The following is a 19,684-nucleotide window of genomic DNA, read 5'->3' on the forward strand; positions in this document are numbered from 1 at the left end:
AGTAAGCGGTCCCTATTTATCTACTTGCACCCGGGGGTGCTTTCGAACTGCTAGGTTGGCAGGCGCTGGGACCGAGCAACGAGAGCGCACCCCGCCGCGGGGATTCGAACCGCCGACCTTTCGATCGGCAAGCACTTCAAAGATTACATGCACCTAAAACGTCAGTATAATATATATCCTGGTTATGTAGGGTACTTAAGAAAAACCCCACAACCCTCTCAACACACTTGCTTCCTGGTTGTCTTCAATTTCTTTTTATAACTGCTCTGTTCCTTGGATTTCTAAAGCTTACAAATATGTTATCAGAACTGAGAAGCTGAAATGGCTACATGCCCAAAATGACACCGCAGCTCTTAATGAATTTCTTTGTGTGTACTAACAACACGATGCAACTTTAAAGTTCATGTGTTTGCGTGGCGGGGGGTGGGGGGAGATATTTGTTGTGCCTGAGAGAATGTGAGAGGGACAGAGAAAGAACGAAAGTTACAGGATTATAAGATCTGACCTTTAGCAGTAACTCTGCTGGCTGTTAATTCCCAAACCAGATCACAATATATAAAAAAAGTCTTATCTATTTCTGTTATGGGCAAAAGGAAAGGACACACTGCCGTCACACAGGCATGGGACAGGTGACTGGGAAAAAGCAATGGTGACTTTGACATGATAAGTGGGGCCTGGCAGGAACTGGCAGGGACAGAAAGAGATTCAGGCTGCATCCTTTTGCACAGCGACACACTTCTGAGCAAGCTTGCACAGGTTTGCATCATTAGGCTTAATCTAGATAGCATTTTTTTACAGTGCTGTAAGTGGTTTGAAGGAGGCATCATTCTGCTCAAGTTGTTTGTTTGCAACGCTCGTGTGTGTGTGTGTGTGTGTGGCTGACACCTCTGGTCAAACAGGTTTTAGAAATGGACATTAAACAAATGAATAAGGATTTGAAAGCGTACAAAAACTTGTTTTCCAGAGAAAGAGCAGGGTTAAGTATGTACCTGCAGGAGCATTGCTAGCACTGCGAGGAGGCAAGCCCAACCTTTTGTCTCAGGTGGTGGAACACCTGCCTATCCCTGCCTGCTAGCCAGCCACCCCAACCCCTAGACAAGTGGAGTGAGTGCCTGTTAAATCCAGTTGTATCCTACCACCAGTGTCCCAGATCCAAGTCTTTGGTTTCTGTGCCTTCCGGGGGGGGGGGGCGTGTTCATGGGAGGGAGGCACCCACCCCTCCTCCTCATCCACCCAGTACCTGACAGTCAGCAGCTTACAGGCTTTGTAGTTATTGTCCTTATTCAAATCTCATATTTGATTCCCACACTTTTATCAAAACACAAATGCTGCTTCAAATGCATATACAGTGGTACCTCGGATTTACATACGCTTCAGGTTACAGACTCCGCTAACCCAGAAATAGTACTTCAGGTTAAGAACTTTGCTTCAGGATGAGAACAGAAATCGTGCTCCGGCGGCACGGCAGCAGCGGGAGGCCCCATTAGCTAAAGTGGTGCTTCAGGTTAAGAACAGTTTCAGGTTAAGAACGGACCTCCGGAACGAATTAAGTACTTAACCCGAGGTACCACTGTACTTAATTCATTCCTGAGGTCCGTCCTTAACCTGAAACTGTTCTTAACCTGAAGCACCACTTTAGCTAATGGGGCCTCCTGCTGCCGCAGGAGAACAATTTCTGTTCTCATCCTGAAGCAAAGTTCTTAACCCGAGGTACTATTTCTGGGTTAGCGGAGTCTGTAACCTGAAGCGTATGTAACCTGAAGTGTATGTAACCCGAGGTACCACTGTACTGTACATTTTGAATACGTTTCGTCTCCCATTTTGTTGAAATCTAGCACTTGGGATTGCTGCTTACATACAAGTGCCCTAAATACTTTTTAACACGTTCTTATTTTTATTGGTTATTATTCCAGATGTACACAAGGACTGAGCATGACAACTGACTCTTGAATACATCACCTCACGTTTCATAAAACACCACTAAATTATCTTTTCAGCACATGGCAAGTTCTTATTACAAATCAGTTGTCACCGTCAAGAATTTCCTGGGCAATTAGAGCAATTATTCCATCCGTAAGAGCAACAAAAGAAAGGAAGGTTTACTTTTAAAAAAGAAATATTTATGTAAGCATGCACATGCCTCTTTCTCTCTCACTCTCTCACACGCACTTTGAACGTCTGTTTGGGTCTTAGGAATAAATCAATAGCATTTTATGGCTTTTCATGTCATGTAAATGGGAGCGTAAAGTACTGGGCCTGGAAAAAGAATTATGTGGTCCGCACTCAACACGATAATAATTTATAATACTTTTATTATTTGTACCCTGCCCATCTGAGTGGGTTGCCCCGGCCACTCTGAGACACTTCGATTCTCAACAGAAACACAAAAGTCTCCCTGACAGACAGAGTTATTTGGACAGAGTCAAGAGTATACAGACCCCCCCAAAATTGACTAACATTAACATTAAGGCCCACAAGTTTCGATCCTACGTTTTGGAGTGGGAAGCGGCTGTCATATTCCTGAACACTTCCGACAACCCTGTCACCTTCTTCAGATCAGTTAACTTGGCCTCAGTGAAATGACCTTGGTCCCCCAAGGGCCAGGAGCTCATTGAACTGAGCATACAAACAACTTTCCGTCTACCAGAAAGATATTCATACATGCGTCATTCTATGCAATACCTTGGATAGCCCTCAGATCTCTGCTAGCTTTCTACCTGCATACCTGTCTATTAATTTACACGGAGCTTGGGATTTATGTCATGCCAAAAAGGGGGGGGGGCATAGTCTGCCCAGGCTTCCTTGTCCTACAATAGATGTACTTTTCGCTGTTTATTTTTTGTTTCGTAACATAAGAAAACCTTTACTTAAAACTTTTTTTCCTTTTTTTTTAAAGGAATACAGTCGTACCTTGGTTTTGGAACAGTTTAGTTCCCGAACATGTTGGCACCTGAAAACTGCAAACCCCAAAGTGACTGTTCCGGTTTGCAAACTATTTTTGCAAGTCGAACGTCCGACGGGGCTTCCACAGCTTCTGATTGGCTGTAGGAGCTTCCTGCAGCAAATCAGAAGCCACGCTTTGGATTCCAAACGTTCTGGAAGTCGAACGGACTTCCGGAACGGATTCCATTCAACTTCCAAGGTACGACTGTAGTCTTTAACAAATCTTTAAAAGATTTGTTCTTATTCCAGAATACCACCCTCCAATGAGAGATAAGCTATTTGAACCCATATTTGTGGTGCTTTCTTAAATGACAAGGTTAAGAAATGGCACCCCTTTCATTTTTAGCCTTTCCAGTACTAGTGACAGAAAAGAATCACATTTGTGGCTCTATTCAATAAAGCTAAATATATCTCCACTGGCCATGCCTTACAAAGAAAATGCCTTTGGGAAAGGCTGTTTGGATGCCTACAACGAAGAATACGATATCGGTGTAGCCGCAACAGCCAAAGTTTTCACCTCCTGCTTGTTTGCACAAAGAAGTCCATGAAAACAGATGAGCACATCAGGTTAACTCTCTACCATTGATGCAGTTGTAGCAGGGCTTACCTGGAGAGTTTTGAGGAGAGGACACCGGGGAGCCTCGTGGAGACTGGCAATAACTGGGATGAAGTAAGGCATGCGGCGGTACATATGACATTATTTCCTCTTCAAATAAACTAAAAGAAAATTGGGGGGGGGGGAGAGAACATAAGGGAGACTTGCACATTTCTTCAAAACTATTGCATCTACTATATTTTAAGCAGAAAAGCCCCCGTGTATAAGACGCCCCTATTTTGGGGGACTCAAAATTAAGAAAATGGGGGGGGGGAGATTGCCCCCATGTATAAGACTACCCCCCCTTTTAAAACATCATATTGTAGTAAAAAAACAACAACAACTAGTCTTATACACGGAAAAGTACGGTACATTGTGGTCCCAACATCAGGAATCTTTACACTGCATCTCCTGAGAGTAGCCCTTCGTCTCTCAGTCAATGACAAAGCAAGCACTTTGTGAATGAGACACAAATAATGCTGTGGGATAAAGGGTCCATGTGCAGATAAGACTTTCTTTTTTGGGGGGGGCACAATCATGCCTGCTTGCAAGCTTTACTATATCTGTGCGCCCAATGTTGGCACACTGAATGCCACACCTGAATGCCATGCCTCTGCATGTAGGTTAAGAGAGGAAAGGGAGATCAATGAAGGAAGGGGGTAAGAAGTCTTCATGCAAGGGCATATCTTTGAAACAATAGCTGAGCTCCACTCTCTAATTCCCACAAACCTTTTGGCATGGGTAGGCAAACTAAGGGCCTGGGGCTGGATCCCGCCCAATCGCCTTCTAAATCCGGCCTGCGAACAGTCCAGGAATCAGCGTGTTTTTACATGAGTAGAATGTGTGCTTTTATTTAAAATGCATCTCTGGGTTATTTGAGGGGCATAGGAATTCGTTCATTCCCCCCCCCCCTTCAAAATATAGTCCGGCCCCCCACAAGGTCTGAGGGACAGTGGACCGGCCCCCTGCTGAAAAGGTTTGCTGACCCCTGCCTTATGGCATAAAATATGTTCCTCTTCCGTGAGAAATACAACCTTGAATTCTGGTCCCTCCTAGTCAAAATTCTACCTCTTCTTCATACACATTCTAGTATCTATCCTTCCCTTGTTTGTTTCCGCAATTATGCAAATATTCGGTTTTCTTCTAAGCCAATGTCTAGCCCTTTCCTGGCTCTTGCCCCTCCTCCTTCTCGCACTGCCAGCATTTTCCATAGAACTGTAGAGTTGGAAAGGAGCACGAGGCTCATTTAGTGACTAGTCCAACCCCATGCAATGCGTGAATCCCTTTTGCCCAACGTGGGGGTTGAATCCACGACCCTGAGATTAAGAATCTCATGCTCTACCGAATGAGCTACTGTCTGTTTCTAACTTTCCAATTGTGCAAATGCAGCTGTTTTCAATTAAAACGAAAATGTTTTAATCCAAAGCCCTTTCACTAGTCATTCTGGAAGGCAAGAGATGGTAGAACCAATTTATCAACAAAGAGGCATGAAGAAAGCTGGGGGGGGGGGGGTATGTTGAGACAAACAAAGGCTACATATGTGCTTAAATTTGGGCTACAATTCCTGTCCACCCCCAATATTACATAGATTCGACATTAGCCATGCTATTGAGTGGCTCTTTACGACTGATTGGAGTCTATTTGGATTGACAGGTTTCTCGAGATAAATACCGTATTTTTTGCACTATAAGACTCACTTTTCCCCTCCTAAAAAGTATGGGGAAATGTGTGTGCGTCTTATGGAGCGAACGCAGGCTGTGCAGCTATCCCAGAAGCCAGAACAGCAAGAGGGATTGCTGCTTTCACTGCGCAGCGATCCTGCTTGCTGTTCTGGCTTCTGAGATTCAGAATATTTTTTTTCTTGTTTCCCTCCTCCAAAAACTAGGTGCGTCTTGTGGTCTGGTGCATCTTATAGAGCGAAAAATGCGGTAAATAAATATCCTTGACTGAAAGCATGCTGCAATTTAGAAACTTAACACAGACAATTCTGTCATTTAAATCCTCGGCTGCATCTCCCCCAAGCTTCATTTCGAAGAATTGAAGGGAGGGAGAGCTTGCTGGGGTCACCAGAGCAGTTTGCACAAACGTTCCAAGGTGATTAAAAAAAGAACAAACCCATATTCGTTTGTAGAACAGCACCATGTACCTTAGTAACATGACAAGGTCTGCATCACTAGACAGGCGCACGAGTCCCGGGGTCCCTTCAGTCCGAATAAACTGGATCTTCTCCCTGTTGAGGCAGACACAGCATTCTAAAGCATCTCTTGCAAACAAGGCACTGACGTACGTCAGGACAGCGAGGAAAAGCACTGGGTATATCAAGTGCACCTCTGGATTATCCCTCCGCATTTCAGGAACCATTTTCCGACCTGCTGCAACATGTCAACGTGAATGGAGGAATCTCGCAACCAGCCCCATCCCCCCATCCCACCCAAGCCCCTAAACGAATGCATTCGGAAGAAGGGTGTGTTGTGTTTTTGCTGTTGTCCTCGTCTCTCAGAAGCTGCTCCCAGGTACCCAACCAATGGAAATCAATCCCTCAACTTGACACGGGTAGTGTGGCTCTGAATTCCAAGCAGCAGCTCGGAGAAGGCTATTGCTATTCCGAAAGAACGTGTGTGCACCTGCTCTGCCCTCAGCACAAACGTCAAGAGAATCTTGTTAATTTTCAAGAGCACAGAGCTTACCAGGAACGAGAGAAAGGCATATTGTTCTGCAAAACCAGCTCAGTTAATTTGAGATGGTGGCAGTCTGGTGAGCTTCTGCCTGTTTTGTTTTGGGGTTTTTTTTAAAACCACTTTTTGACTGACACACCTTTTTAGGGGAATGGGCGCAGCTCAGTGGAAAAAGCATCTGCTTTGGATGCAGAAGGTATACCAGGTTCAATCCCTGGGACCTCCAGGTAAGGCCAAAAGAGAGGCCCTCTGTCTGAAACTCTGGACAGCTGCTGCCAGTCCGTGTAGACAATAAAGAGGTAGAACAATGGCCTCACTCTACTCCCATGTTTTGCATGATGCACCAGCTCTTATACAGCAACAACTTCCAGAGGAGCAGCCATGTTAAGTCTTTTGCACAAAACCAACAAGCAGTGCTGCGGCGTCTTAAAAGACTAAACCATTTCTAATGTCATAAGCTTCCATGGACTACAGTTTTGCTTCATCAGACGGGCTTCAGATGCAGATGATCAATGGAACTGTAGTTCATGAAAGCTTCTTCCATAGTAAATTTGCTCGATTTTAAGGTGCCACAAGAACCGCTCTTGGTTTTTAATAAGTTCCTTTCTGCATGCATGAGCACACTTTGCATTTTTTAAAGAGGGTAAAAACCTGAAATTCTCTCTCCTTTCAGTGTTTTTAGAATTCTGTAAAAAGCAGCCATTCTCATCCCTTTTGGTTGCTGCTGCTGGTGTGCGTGTAGAAGAACAAGCCATTCCTCTTCATGCAAGCACCTCTTACTTTCAGAACCATGCAGACAGGATTTCCTTTTGTTCATTTCTCGCTTCTCAGGGCTGTGCTGTCACTATTTGTCACTCTGAGAGACTTTTAAAAGTCTCATGATGCTGAAAGAGAACCAATGCAGCTACAGCTGGTTTCACTCTTTTTCCAACACCATTCATCACTCATAGAGTGCTGGCCCGAGAGAGAAGTAGAAGCATTCATATCCTCTCCCTGGACATAATTCAGGGGGGAAATAACAGCACCAAAAAAGTATTAAAAAATTGCTGGCAGCTATTGGTTCACACACCTAAAGTGAAGAAGCAATGTCTGCTCCCCATCTCTGAGAAATTAATGTCTGGATTGGAACCCAGATCTGTCCCAAACTTTACATGAAACCATCTCCATCACAGAAACAACTCATGGCTGCAACATCCAGAATAATTTATTCGATTTTTATTTTTTCTACCTCCTGTTCTCCACTGCTTTGAGCAACATTGTGGAGAACTCAAAAGCTTGCCATACCTTTTGTGACAATTTTGGGAGCAGACCTGCAGGAGAACTAAGCAGAGAGAGGCTTTCTGGCACCGTCCTGGCCCCTGCCTGGTGTGCTCCCCCAGCCAGCAAGTGTGTGTGTGTGGTTTTCTGCCTGCATCTGTTTGTTATTCCTGTTAGATATCTGCCTGGGAGCTTGGGGGCTGACTCCAGTGAGTGGAATTGCTTGCTTAGTGAGGAATTACAGCTAGGGCGTGGTTGTCATCTAGAGGCTGCCTCACTGCAAGAACAGGCTCCATCATGTGCTGCAGGGTTGACCCCGAAGTACAGCCGTACCTCGGAAATCAAACGCCTTGCGAGTCGAACGTTTTGGCTCCCGAACACCGCAAACCCAGAAGTGAGTGTTCCGGTTTGCGAACATTCTTTGGAATCTGAGCGTCCGATGTTGGTTCCACAGCTTCCGATTGGCTGCAGAAGCCGTGCCTTGGTTTCCGAACGTTTTGGAAGTCAAACAGACTTCCGGAATGGAATCCATTCGACTTCTGAGGTTCGACTGTAAATGACATTCAAGGAGATTGCCCCTTTGGCTTGCCACTTTGGGGATCCGCAGAGACAGGTGTGCCTCCCTCCACGGTCAAGATATGGAACTGTAGGCCAGGCACTGTAGGAGACAGATCTGCAATCCTTACCCAAGGGGACAAATTTGGTCGGTGGTGACACACACACACACCCCAGTGACAGACAGGGGGAGGAGTGTTGTAGAGGTGCTACTATCTTCCATCTGACATTATGAGATGCAGCACCTACAAGACCTTAGTTTATTATCTGTATATACTGATTTTGGATGATGGTGCTAGGATGTGCTGGGGTGGGCAGGTAGTTGCAAATACGCTGCCCCAATTTCTGCGGTGGCGGTGGGCAGAGGGAAGTACTGTTGGGAGTGCAGGGAGTCCACCATCATCTGAGGTGGTGGCAACAATAAACTATTACTTATGTTGCAACCAAGCCTCAGCGACCCTGGGGCTTGAGCCCTTCCAGTGTAACCTCAAGGAAGAAATTCGGGTGCATGCACTTAAGTGTTATTGTCTGAACCTGGACAAACTGTGGTTAGTCTCAACTACAGCTGACTGAAGCAAGCCAGCTTCAAAGCTTGTTTTGTGAAGCGGACTCATTCAACAGAGCAGATAAGATTAACACAGTTGAGGGTTTGTATGCAATACCGAACCATTGCACTAAATTGAAATCTTCCTTGCAGCTGTGCTGAGCTGGGGGGAGGCAGAAGAGCCTCCCACTCAAACACACAATAAGCCATAGTTTTATCATTAAGCCTGAACGCAGGTAATAAGCAGATATATTAAACAGGCTGCCGTATTTTGCTTGCAATTCAAAATTAAATAAACAGCCGGCTTCGATGTTGGGAAAGAAAGGTTAGTACTATGCTCACCTGAGTGAATGATTCCTGGTAAGATCTGGTTGCCGCTCCTGCAGAATTTCGAAGATATTGGGCTGTCGCAGAAAGGCGACAATCTTGTCGTTGTAAGCTGAAAATTCAAGAAAGGGCATCTTACTGGAAAATACAGCTAACTAAAACCTCGGGGTTTTTAGGCTCAACTACCATCTGTGGTTAAACCACAGAGCCTAGGGCTTGCCAATCAGAAGGTCAGCGGTTCGAATCCCTGCAACAGGGTGAGCTCCCGCTGCTCTCTCCCAGCTCCTGCCAACCTAGCAGTTTGAAAGCACGAAGTGCAAGTAGATAAATAGGTACTGCTCCGGCGGGAAGGTAAATGGCGTTTCCGTGCGCTGCTCTGGTTCGCCAGAAGCGGCTTAGTCACGCTGGCCACATGACTCAGAAGCTGTACACCGGCTCACCGCAGAGTCATCTGCGACTGGACCTAATGGTCAGGGGTCCCTTTACCTTTACCATCCCCCTGAGAAATGGACGCCTTTGGAGAAGGAGGTGTCCAAAGGGACAACAACTATCTTTTGGCACTTAGCCCCTGCTAGCTAAATCTAACCCTTAACATGATGATCACCAGTGGTGCGGTGGTCCAGGATCATGGGGGTACTGAAGAGTCATTACTATTACCTGCAGGGCCTCTGTTTCCTGCACGACAGAGCCACCCAATCAGCATGGAAGGGGAGTTTTTTAGCTCTGAAGCTAAGCGCTAGAAACACTAAAAACATAAGGTGCTTTGGTTTCAAGGGAATGGTGCTCAAGCTATGCTATAAAATAGAAAAGCCACCCTGAAAGAAAATATTGGAGCACTCCAAATCATCTGCCCCTGCATGCGAGCAGAAAATAGTAAAGGTAAAGGGACCCCTGACCATTAGGTCCAGTCGTGACTGACTTTGGGATTGCGGCGCTCATCTCGCTTTATTGGCCAAGGGAGCCGGCGTACAGCTTCCAGGTCATGTGGCCAGCATGACTAAGCCGCTTCTGGAGAACCAGAGCAGTGCACAGAAACGCCGTTTACCTTCCCACCGGAGCGGTACCTATTTATCTACTCGTACTTTGACGTGCTTTTGAACTGCTAGGTTGGCAGGAGCAGGGACCGAGCAACGGGAGCTCACCCCGTCACGGGGATTCGATCCACCAACCTTCTGATCGGCAAGCCCTAGGCTCTGTGGTTTAACCCACAGCGCCACCCTAAAGGGCAGCACATGAAGACTTGCATTAACCATTGCAATCTAATTATGATGATGATGATTTTGTAATCATAAGATTATTGAATAGTCTTCGAATCATAGAATTGTAGAGTTGACCGTGAGGGTCATCTGGTCCAACCCCAGTAATGCAGGAATCTTTTCCCAACGTGGGGCTCAAACCCATGACCCTGAAATTAAGAGTCTTGTGCTTCAACAACTGAGCTATCCCAGATGCTAAGAGGCATGGTCACGCGGGGGCATGACTGTGACTATCACAAGACTCTGCACATCACAATTTCCCACTACACTACTGATGATTTTATTCTCTTTTTTTTTTCTTCCCAAAGATAGGGTATGGCATGGGGAGAACCATAATAAAGGTGATTCAAAGTTGTTGGAAGATTCGAAGTGATGTAGGTACACGGGTGGAGGAACTTGTGCCATAGGCACTATTGAGCAGGATAGCTGCAGTAGCATCAAAGTTGCTATCCACACAGAAAAAACATTTGTGACAGTGCTGCTTCCTGTGGCAAGAACCACAGTGTATAAGTAACGATGTCTAGCTGCTTGGGTGTGCTGACCCGCAGTCATCCGGTGCAGACAAAATTTAAGTTTTTTTTAAAAAAGCAAACTAGAAGCTATCCACCTAGTATGCTAAAACACAAGAAGAATTAAATTCAGAGTACAGAATGAACATTATCACTCAGGCTCCAACCGGATAGGCAACACAATCCTTTGCATGCTTACTCGGAAGTAGGGTGGATAAAAATAAATGATTAAAAAAAAATTGGATTTTTAAAATTTAAATCAGATCTTTGTGATTTAAATTGGATTTTTAAAATAAAATAAAATCTTTCTATAGTTTCCTATTTAAGTTATATTATAGTCCAAAGTCTATGCATCAGGAAATAAGGATTTATTTTAAGTTTTTCATGTGTGCTGAAATTCAGTCTTAAGGGTGTTGTTTTTTTTAAAAAAATTGTTTAACCACATGAGTTAACAAACATGGATACATATGCTATAATGTAATTGCTTTAGTTAAATAATTAGTTTAAATTGTTATCAAGGAAATGATTATTTTTCTCCTTCCAATAAAGTACAGCAGAAAAGTTGTCCAAATATAGTTAACTTATTAAACCTCACAATAATTTCATAATTATCTGTCTATGTATTTCTAATAGTACAACCAAATCAATAATTTTTGATATAACTGTAAAAACTACTCTGAAAATTTATTATTCCAAAAACGAAACCTTCCCCTGGTTATAAATATTAAGATAATACCAGCAAGAACGAGTCTTTCTGTAAAAATAATGATTTAAAACAAGTCTTACTGACTAGTTATTTAAATCGTGATTTTAAATCGATTTGATTTCAATCAAGTCCACCCTGCTTGGAAGTAAGCCCTACTAAGTTAAATTGGGCTTGCTCCTTACTTAAGTAGGTTTAGGACCGGAGCCTACAAGGCCTGGAATCCATTCTGTAGTTGCATTTGAAGCAGAGAAGCTTTTCCAAAGCGTTACCATATGCAACACTGAGGGAACGGGCAGCAGCAGAAGCTTAAATCAGCAGCGACTGTCAAGAAACAGTGCTGCTGAGCAAACATCCAAGCACTCCATCAGGTTAATTGGCCGTGGGTGTCTTCCCCCACAATGTGACAGCTGCTACATTCAGTGAATTAGCTTCTGTTCTTGAAAGGCATGAATCACCATAACTGGAGCCAATGGGTTTTGCCGTGTGTAAGTAAGAATCGGGCGCACAAGCAGTTTCCAAGACAACTCAACCCACTGAAAAGGCAAAGCTGATATTAAAAGCAACAGTGCTGCGCAGAAACCAGAGCCACTTATTAAACCGGTGAGCACCTTGCAACTTTCATAATTGAGCATTTCACGCAGAAAACAGCACACAAAAATGATCAACCTGAAAGAATGCTTTTCTGTTGAAAGTGCTCTTGCTGTTCTGTTCTGATAACAATCTGCTGCACACTTAAGTTTGCCGGATGCAGAATATCAAACTGTGGCACACTTAACTAGCATATTTATTGAGCAAATGTTCACTGCCTATATTTGCAATTTTCAATGTGTGTGTTTTTTCCAAGCAGATCTTTCTGAACAGCTTTCGTATTTTTCCAAAGCTCAGCAAGGCTACAATGTTCATATGGAACTCCACACAAACAGAGACTTCTGCCACAGAAATTTTCTGTTGCTATATATCCATAGATAACCTAATATTTATGAATAATGTTAAATAATGTTCAACAAAGGCAATATGTACGGTGACGGAATGGGAAAGGAATTCACTCGGTCTCTTTTTGCAGCAAAATGGCCCAATCTGACACTCCCAAACTAATTTGGGGATTGGAATGCAACTCCCAAGCAGATCACACACTTTTCTGGATTCTGCACAGTGGCACAAAAAAATACCTATTTTATACAAAAGGTTTTCAAAAGGTACATTTTCATGAATGAATGCACTGAAAAGCATTGAAAAGTGTACAAAGTGGTGCACCGCATAAATGTGGTCTTTTTGTGCACTCTTTTTTTTAAAAAAAAAAACCCTGCACAAAATGTAATGGAATAGCTGTTCAGAGAAACTCTTTTGAAGTCTTCTTAATGCGTATTTGACTCTGCTTTTGTGTAAGTGGACACGTTTAAAAACAACAGAACATTAAAATGTAAAAATAACAATCATCAATTTAAAAAAACACAAAACATTTTAAAACTAGAGATTAAATCCTGCCAATTACTCTGCACCTTTGGTAATGGTGGCCAAGCTCTGTCTTAGTAGGCCAAAACCAAGGACTCACTACAACACTGACACTTCTTGATAATTGAGTGAGTTAACAAGACACCCCTCTCCCATGAATGGCTTTTTGATTGAAGCCTGGAGTTTTACATCCACTCTAGATGTAGGAGTTGTTTGGCACCATCCATGTCTGAAGTCGCATGCTCAAAATTGCACCCATGTGATCTGTATTAATGACTTACATCAGCATACATCTCAGAAGCTGGATTCCTTCATTTTCATACCAAATGGAACATCAGGATTCAAAAGTAAGGCTCAGACTAATCTTTCAATTGACCTGGTTTGTGCTTCACATTAAAGCCATTGTTTTAAGACTACCTAAGGTTTAACGTTAATGAGCAGCATGCAGGTGAATGCAGAACTCCCTTCCTAAGGGACAAGACATTCTCGCTGCATCTGTGAGCCCTTTTAAATAAAAATAAGGTAATGAAGGTAACTCATAACTTATATGAGGGTTTGTTTCTGGGGGTCCAGAAAGCCAGGAGCCCCCAGGTGGAGGACTGCTTACTGGGCTTTGGGAAGGAGGCAGGAAGACTCTAGGTCAAAGCTTTCCAAACTTTTCATTTCGTGACACAGTAATTCAGTTTTCCTAGCAAACTGGAGGCCTGGGAGGTGTGCCGGGAGCGTATGTGAAACACACCTACACAGAGCCTAGGACTTGCCGATCAGAAGGTCAGCGGTTCGAATCCCTGCGACGGGCTGAGCTCCCGTTGCTCGGTCCCTGCTCCTGCCAACCTAGCAGTTCGAAAGCACATCAAAGTGCAAGTAGATAAATAGGTACCGCTCTTGCGGGAAGGTAAACGGCCTTTTGATGCGCTGCTCTGGTTCGCCAGAAGCGGCTTAGTCATGCTGGCCACATGACCCGGAAGCTGTACACCAGCTCCCTCAACCAATAAAGCAAGATGAGTGCCGCAACCCCAGAGTCGGCCACGACTGGACCTAATGGTCAGGGGTCCCTTTACCTTTTTAACCCTGGCAATGCCTTGCTATAGATAACTTTTTAAAGTCCCTTTTGTACAATGTATTCCTAGTTACATAAACTTTTTTAAAAATGCGAAGAGGCTTTGCAATCTCACCAACAGCAAGTGCTCACTTTCAGAGAACAAGCTCCCCACTTTCAGCCCTAACTAAACTCTCACCCATTTCTCTCAGTGTTCCTGTATTGAACTCTGGTGGGTGGAAGTTGCTACCAGTCCAGCAGCTAATTAGCTAGAACGATTTGGATGTTCTTTTCCCAACGTTATCCTCCTACCCCGTCCTATCGTCTGTCAACATCAGACTCTAGATAATCCATGTCTGAAAGGTCACAGAGTGGCCTCCAAAAAGGCGTTCGGCAAAATGCTGGGTGCTTGGCAACCCTAAGGCACGAGGCCGAGAAAAACGCTCACAGAAAACCAAAATAACCAGCTCCAGTTGTAGAGGAACACCCCCTGGGTTACAACATTATAGCATTATAGCATTTAATGCCAAGAGTTTACCCCAAGCAAGATGTGTGCATATATCAGAGCCACACCTAGAATCTCACAGTATACATTTCACTTAAGTCCACTCGTGCAACACTGGATCCTGCCCAATATTTTGTTGTCGTTTTTTAGAAGGGCAATAAATTGCAGGAGAAACCTCATGCCTTAAAATGGTAACATAAGACACAGCCCTCCCATGCAAAATGCAAACAAAGCATGACTCTGCAAGGCACACATACCCACAGGAACCATGTCCTGGTACTGAGCCCTGCTCACTGTGTTGAATGTGCTTGATGGCCTCGGCAAGACAGGAGGTCCTGAATGGCGGGAATCCTCTCCTACCTGGAAAAATGAAACAAAAAAAACAAATGGAGGTCATTATTCTTAGGTACAAAACGGATTTGATCGTTTTGAAAACAGCAGCCATGGGGAAGCAGCTTTTGGTTGGTGAGAAGTGAGGAAAGGAAGTTGAATACTTTCCCATTTTAAAAAATAAAATCCTGTCAGAAGCTACTGTTTGAACTTCAAGAGAAGCCTCCATAGGCACCCGATGGGAGCTTCCCCTCAAAACGCAAATAGCAGCTTCAGAGAGTTTTCTGTCAGGACTGAGCAAGGGTGTGGGAGAGAGTTAAACTTTCCCTCAAGACTGCTCATTACATAACCCCAAATGTGCACATTCATTACATACACGTATTAACTACAGTATAGTTCCCAGTTGTGGTAGCTTTGGGGCCAATGCGAGACGATTATCAAAAGGACCATGTTTGTATGGTCAGAAAGAAACGCCTTACTTTACATTGTCATTTAAAATATTTTTAAATAAAGCAAAGCAGTTCTGCTTTACTGAAATGTTTCTTCAGACATTTAACCTTCCACCATGTTTGAGGTCCAAAACAACCTCCAGCGGGGGTCTTTTAATTATGCAAAAACTCCCCCTGCCCCAACTTCACATTGCATCCTCTCTTCTAGAACAAAGCGATCCCGATTGTGCTTTTTTAAAAAAATAAAAATATTGTCTCTACGTATCAATTAGAAACCAGTGAACGGGTGACAAATGAAATGTAAGTGCCTCCACAAATGACTCAAACGAGGTGAAAATTATCATCTTAGAAGCTTTAATACAATTTCAACTCTCTTTACTGTTTTCTTTTCACATTGGTATCAGTCTCGAATACATCCAGTTAAAAACAACGGGAGAAATTCAGTGTAGCACTATGGCAACCAGTCTATCAGTACAAACATTTCCGCTTGCCACACAGAACAATCCCCTTCTCCAAATGCATGCTGTTCTCGGGGTTCTTCAGACTGCTCCACTGAGCCAAATTTTGGGGTGACGTGAGGAGAGGAGGTGCAGGCATGAGAAAGCACTGCAGTGCTAGCTAAAGTCTTTGCAAAGGTTTCTGCTAGCAGGCCTTGCAAGCTGAATCCAGTCCCATGTCTCAGCTGGCACCTGTTTGACTCAGTATCTGTTTAAGAGCTTTTGCAAGTATTAAATGGCCACAATGCGCTCTACATGGGGCTACCTTTGAAGGTGACTCAGAAACGACAACTAATCCAAAGTGCGGCAGCTAGACTGGTGACTGGGAGCGGTCGCGGAGACCACATAACACCGGTCTTGAAAGAGCTACATTGGTTCCCAGTACGTTTCCAAGCACAACTCAAAGTGTTGGTGCTGACCTTTAAAGCCCTAAACGGCCTTGGCCCAGTATACCTGAAAGAGCATCTCTACTCGAATTGTTCAGCCCGGACACTGAGGTCCAGCTCCGAGGGCCTTTTGGCGGCTCCCTCACTGTGAGAAGTGAGGTTGCAGGGAACCATGCAAAGGGCCTTCTCAGTAGTGGAATGCCCTTCCATCAGATGTTAGGCAGATAAAGAATTACACAACTATGAGAAAACACCTGAAGGCAGCCCTGTTCAGGAAAGTTTTTAATGCCTGACATTTTATATATATATATATATATATATGCATATATATGCATATATACATATATATACTTACTTCGCTGGAAGCCACCCAGAGTGGCTGGGGAAACCCAGCCAGATGGGCAGGGTATGAGCATATGAGCAATAAAATTACTACTACTACTACTACTACTACTACTACTACACCCTTACTCTACTTACCAACCATAAAAAGCTGTCTGGGCTGAGAGTTTAAAATAAGCTTTTATTTTACTTTGTGTAACATTTAACAGCCTGGAGGAGTTCTGCTTCCGCTGAGAACTAGTGTGAGCTTGAAGATTTCCCCCCAATGTTTGGACAAATCATAATTGATTGCAAGTAACCCTGCTTTCGATACGCACCAGAACAAACAAGCTCAGCTGACATTGCAGGCCTTGGTGAGGTTTAATATTCTTTATGGCTTTATACTTGGGTCCCATAGAGGAAGCACAAAAGCACCATCTATGACTGTCGCTTCCCTTCACAGTTACAGCTGAGTGCATTCTGCTCTGTAAGAGCAACCTTTACTTCTGCAATTTCCTGGCTCCCATAGGTCTTTGTTACATGAACTTCGGGGGTTTTTGTAGTTCATCGCTCCCTGCTCCGCAGGCTCGCTGCATACCCTTTCCTCTCAGCGTGAGAAACATACATATTTGCAAATCTTCACCCACAACTTTGTGTCATTAAAATACTTGCTTTTTTAAGATGCCAAAGAGCCACAAAGAAGCAAAAACACAGAGTCTCCCAAAACTAGATTTGTACATTTCTCAGTACAGGAGAAAAGTGGGGGGAAACAACTCCTTTTGAAGTGTGTCAGGAAGTGAGAATACCAGTATTATTTGCTCCATCTCCTTGATTTACTTTTCCCCAGTTGCTGAAAGACAGCCCCGTCCCTTCAAACTTTGACCCCTAGAATAGTGGACCAAGCTCAGAAAAGGTCTTTATAAGAAGGAAAAACAAGAAGAGTGATGACCTTTCAGTTTAAAAAGGGTAACCTTGCAAATATTTGTAAGTTACTAACAGGTTACTATTTGCTTTATACTATATGCTTCATTTCAATATGTACACCACTCTACCAACAGTTTTTTTCGGTTTTTGCAACCCGCTCCTTTGCACGGTGACTTTTAATAAATTAAAGGGAGGGCCAGGAGAATGACTGTGCACAGACCAATGTGGAGGAAGCAGAGTTAACACATAGCAGGGGCCCAAAGAGATTTAAAAACCAATACCTGTATGCTTATAAACACAGTTGTTTTTATTAGGAATTATTAGAAAAGGATTCCAAGAATGGGCTCGTGTCCAATTTCTTTGTCAGTATGGTACATGTTCTGCTCCCTCTGCCTGCCCCCCACTTTTGACTTTCAGTGGATCCTTTGGCTTGACTTGAAACAGATAACCATATCAAAAAGCCATGATGTGAAAAACAGGGTGCTCCTGTTGCTGCTGTTCTGTGAACAAATATCTGTATTCAAAGGCCCTCCAGTGGTATAAAGGGGAAATGGCAGGGACATTTTGCAAAAGATAAAAGTTGTTATTGCAAAGGTCAGGGTACTTTCGTCGAGCTGGCACAACCTGAATCCAGCTGATTCGGGCTATAATCTGACACGCTGCTATAGATTCCAGGGGAACTGAGAACTGCTGTCACCTTGGGTCCACGAGTGATAAGATAGCTAACCGCAGTATTTGCATATTTTGTTTTCTGTGATGAACTTGTTTAGAGGAGTGCACTGCTTTGCAATCGATGACTGGCTGTGTTGAGATCAGTAGGAAGGTAGCAGGCAACTCCAGCCCGGTTCTGGAGCCCAGAACCCACCAAAACTTGGAACTCAAATGCAGCTTGGAGCCTACTGAGCTACAGGTCAAAGATACAGTGTTAGAAACTGAGATATGAAAGCTAGGAGCTAAATGGCACCTTAAACCTAGGTTATGGGCGCAACAACAGAATGTCTAGGCACACTTTTTTATAACAAGACTACAAAGCTGAAAATGAATGAACTGCAGCTAAAATATTACACTCATTTTTCACATGGTCTAGTCCTTCCCCTGCCCGCCTCCTCAAAATTCTTAAGAGGGTCTCTTCTCCAGCTCTCAGAGAGTAGCTGGAAGTGGAGAGGCAGAAAAAGGTCCTCCTTTCCATCCATCCTGCAATTTTAATCTGGAACCTTAGGCGCAGTACTGCTCCCAGAGGTCAGAAACTGCTCGTGCTCATGAAATTCCCTGTCACAAAATGCACCTAGAACAACAGGAGTTTTGAACACTGCAAAGATATTATCACCCTGTTAAGGCCCTAAATTTGAGACCAGAGTACTTTAAGGATGGCAAACACCAGTATGACCCTATCCATAATCTAAGATCTACATGTGAGATCATGCTTGTGGGCCTGCTGGTGAAATCTGTTAGATAGGTGAGCAAGCACACAAGGCAGGGCATTCTCAGTGGTGGCTCCGCAGTTGTGGAACTCCCTTCCAGTTTATAGCATTTTGGTCCATTCAGTCCTAACCTTCAATAAGGACTTATATTTTAACTATGCTTTTCCTTAAGAGGATTTTGCTGATCCATTTCAGAATCCTGTCTATAACTATCCAGTGCCTAATTCTCCGCCTGTGGTTCTACTGTATTTATTTCTCTTTGTACATTACTTTGTGACATTGCTTGGCCCTGAAAAGATAACTGGGTAGTTTTTGTATTTATTTTGATTATATATTTTGTGTTTTTATAGTTTTATTTTATCCTGTGAACTGCCATGAGGCCTGCGGGTATAGTGCGGTATATAAATTTAATAAATAATAATATGCTTTTCAAAGCTCAATAACTAAAAGAAAGAAAGAAAGAAAGAACTCCCATGCATCTATTTTAAACCAGCTAAAACATTCACGAGGCTGCTTTGTCTTTTATAAAGCTGATCTGGGTTGGATTAGACATGTGTGGCACTAACTTTTCTTTTTTAACCATATCCAATAAAATATATAAGGTATTGTCTCTGACAGTGAATAATAATAATAATTTATTATTTATGCCCCGCCCATCTGGATGGGTTTCCCCAGCCACTCTGGGCTGCTCCCAACAGAATATTAAAAACACGATAAAACATCAAACGTTAAAAACTTCCCTAAACAGGGCTGCCTTCAGATATCTTCTAAAAGTCAGATAGTTGTTTATTTCCTTGACATCTGATGGGAAAATAGTGGCCAGAATGTTGGGACTTGAATGGCCAGGGCCTGGGTTCAAATCACCACTCGGTCATTAGTTGTACTCTGAATGGTTTATTTGAAAGGCCAGACTTCCCCAAGCTGGTGCCCTCCATAGGGAATACAGCTTCCATGATCCCTGACCATTGGCCATGCAGGCTGTGCTGAACTAAT

At 43.6% G+C, this 19,684-nt stretch overlaps 1 protein-coding gene across 5 annotated transcripts in view; it reads right to left on the reverse strand.

The window, feature by feature from the left end:
- Positions 1 to 19,684, reverse strand: part of HECW2 (HECT, C2 and WW domain containing E3 ubiquitin protein ligase 2) — a 188,776-nt gene that overhangs the window by 33,372 nt on the left and 135,720 nt on the right. For all 5 annotated transcript variants that reach the window (XM_028750866.2, XM_077917435.1, XM_077917437.1 and 2 more), the window contains 4 exons: positions 14,621 to 14,723; positions 8,912 to 9,008; positions 5,685 to 5,768; positions 3,551 to 3,660 (listed from right to left, as the gene is read on the reverse strand). In XM_028750866.2, coding sequence (XP_028606699.2) covers positions 3,551 to 3,660; positions 5,685 to 5,768; positions 8,912 to 9,008; positions 14,621 to 14,723 — 394 coding nt within the window. The remainder of the gene's footprint in view (positions 1 to 3,550; positions 3,661 to 5,684; positions 5,769 to 8,911; positions 9,009 to 14,620; positions 14,724 to 19,684) is intronic.

This window comes from Podarcis muralis, chromosome 1, assembly GCF_964188315.1.
Source record: "Podarcis muralis chromosome 1, rPodMur119.hap1.1, whole genome shotgun sequence".
Taxonomy (NCBI): Eukaryota; Metazoa; Chordata; class Lepidosauria; order Squamata; family Lacertidae; genus Podarcis; species Podarcis muralis.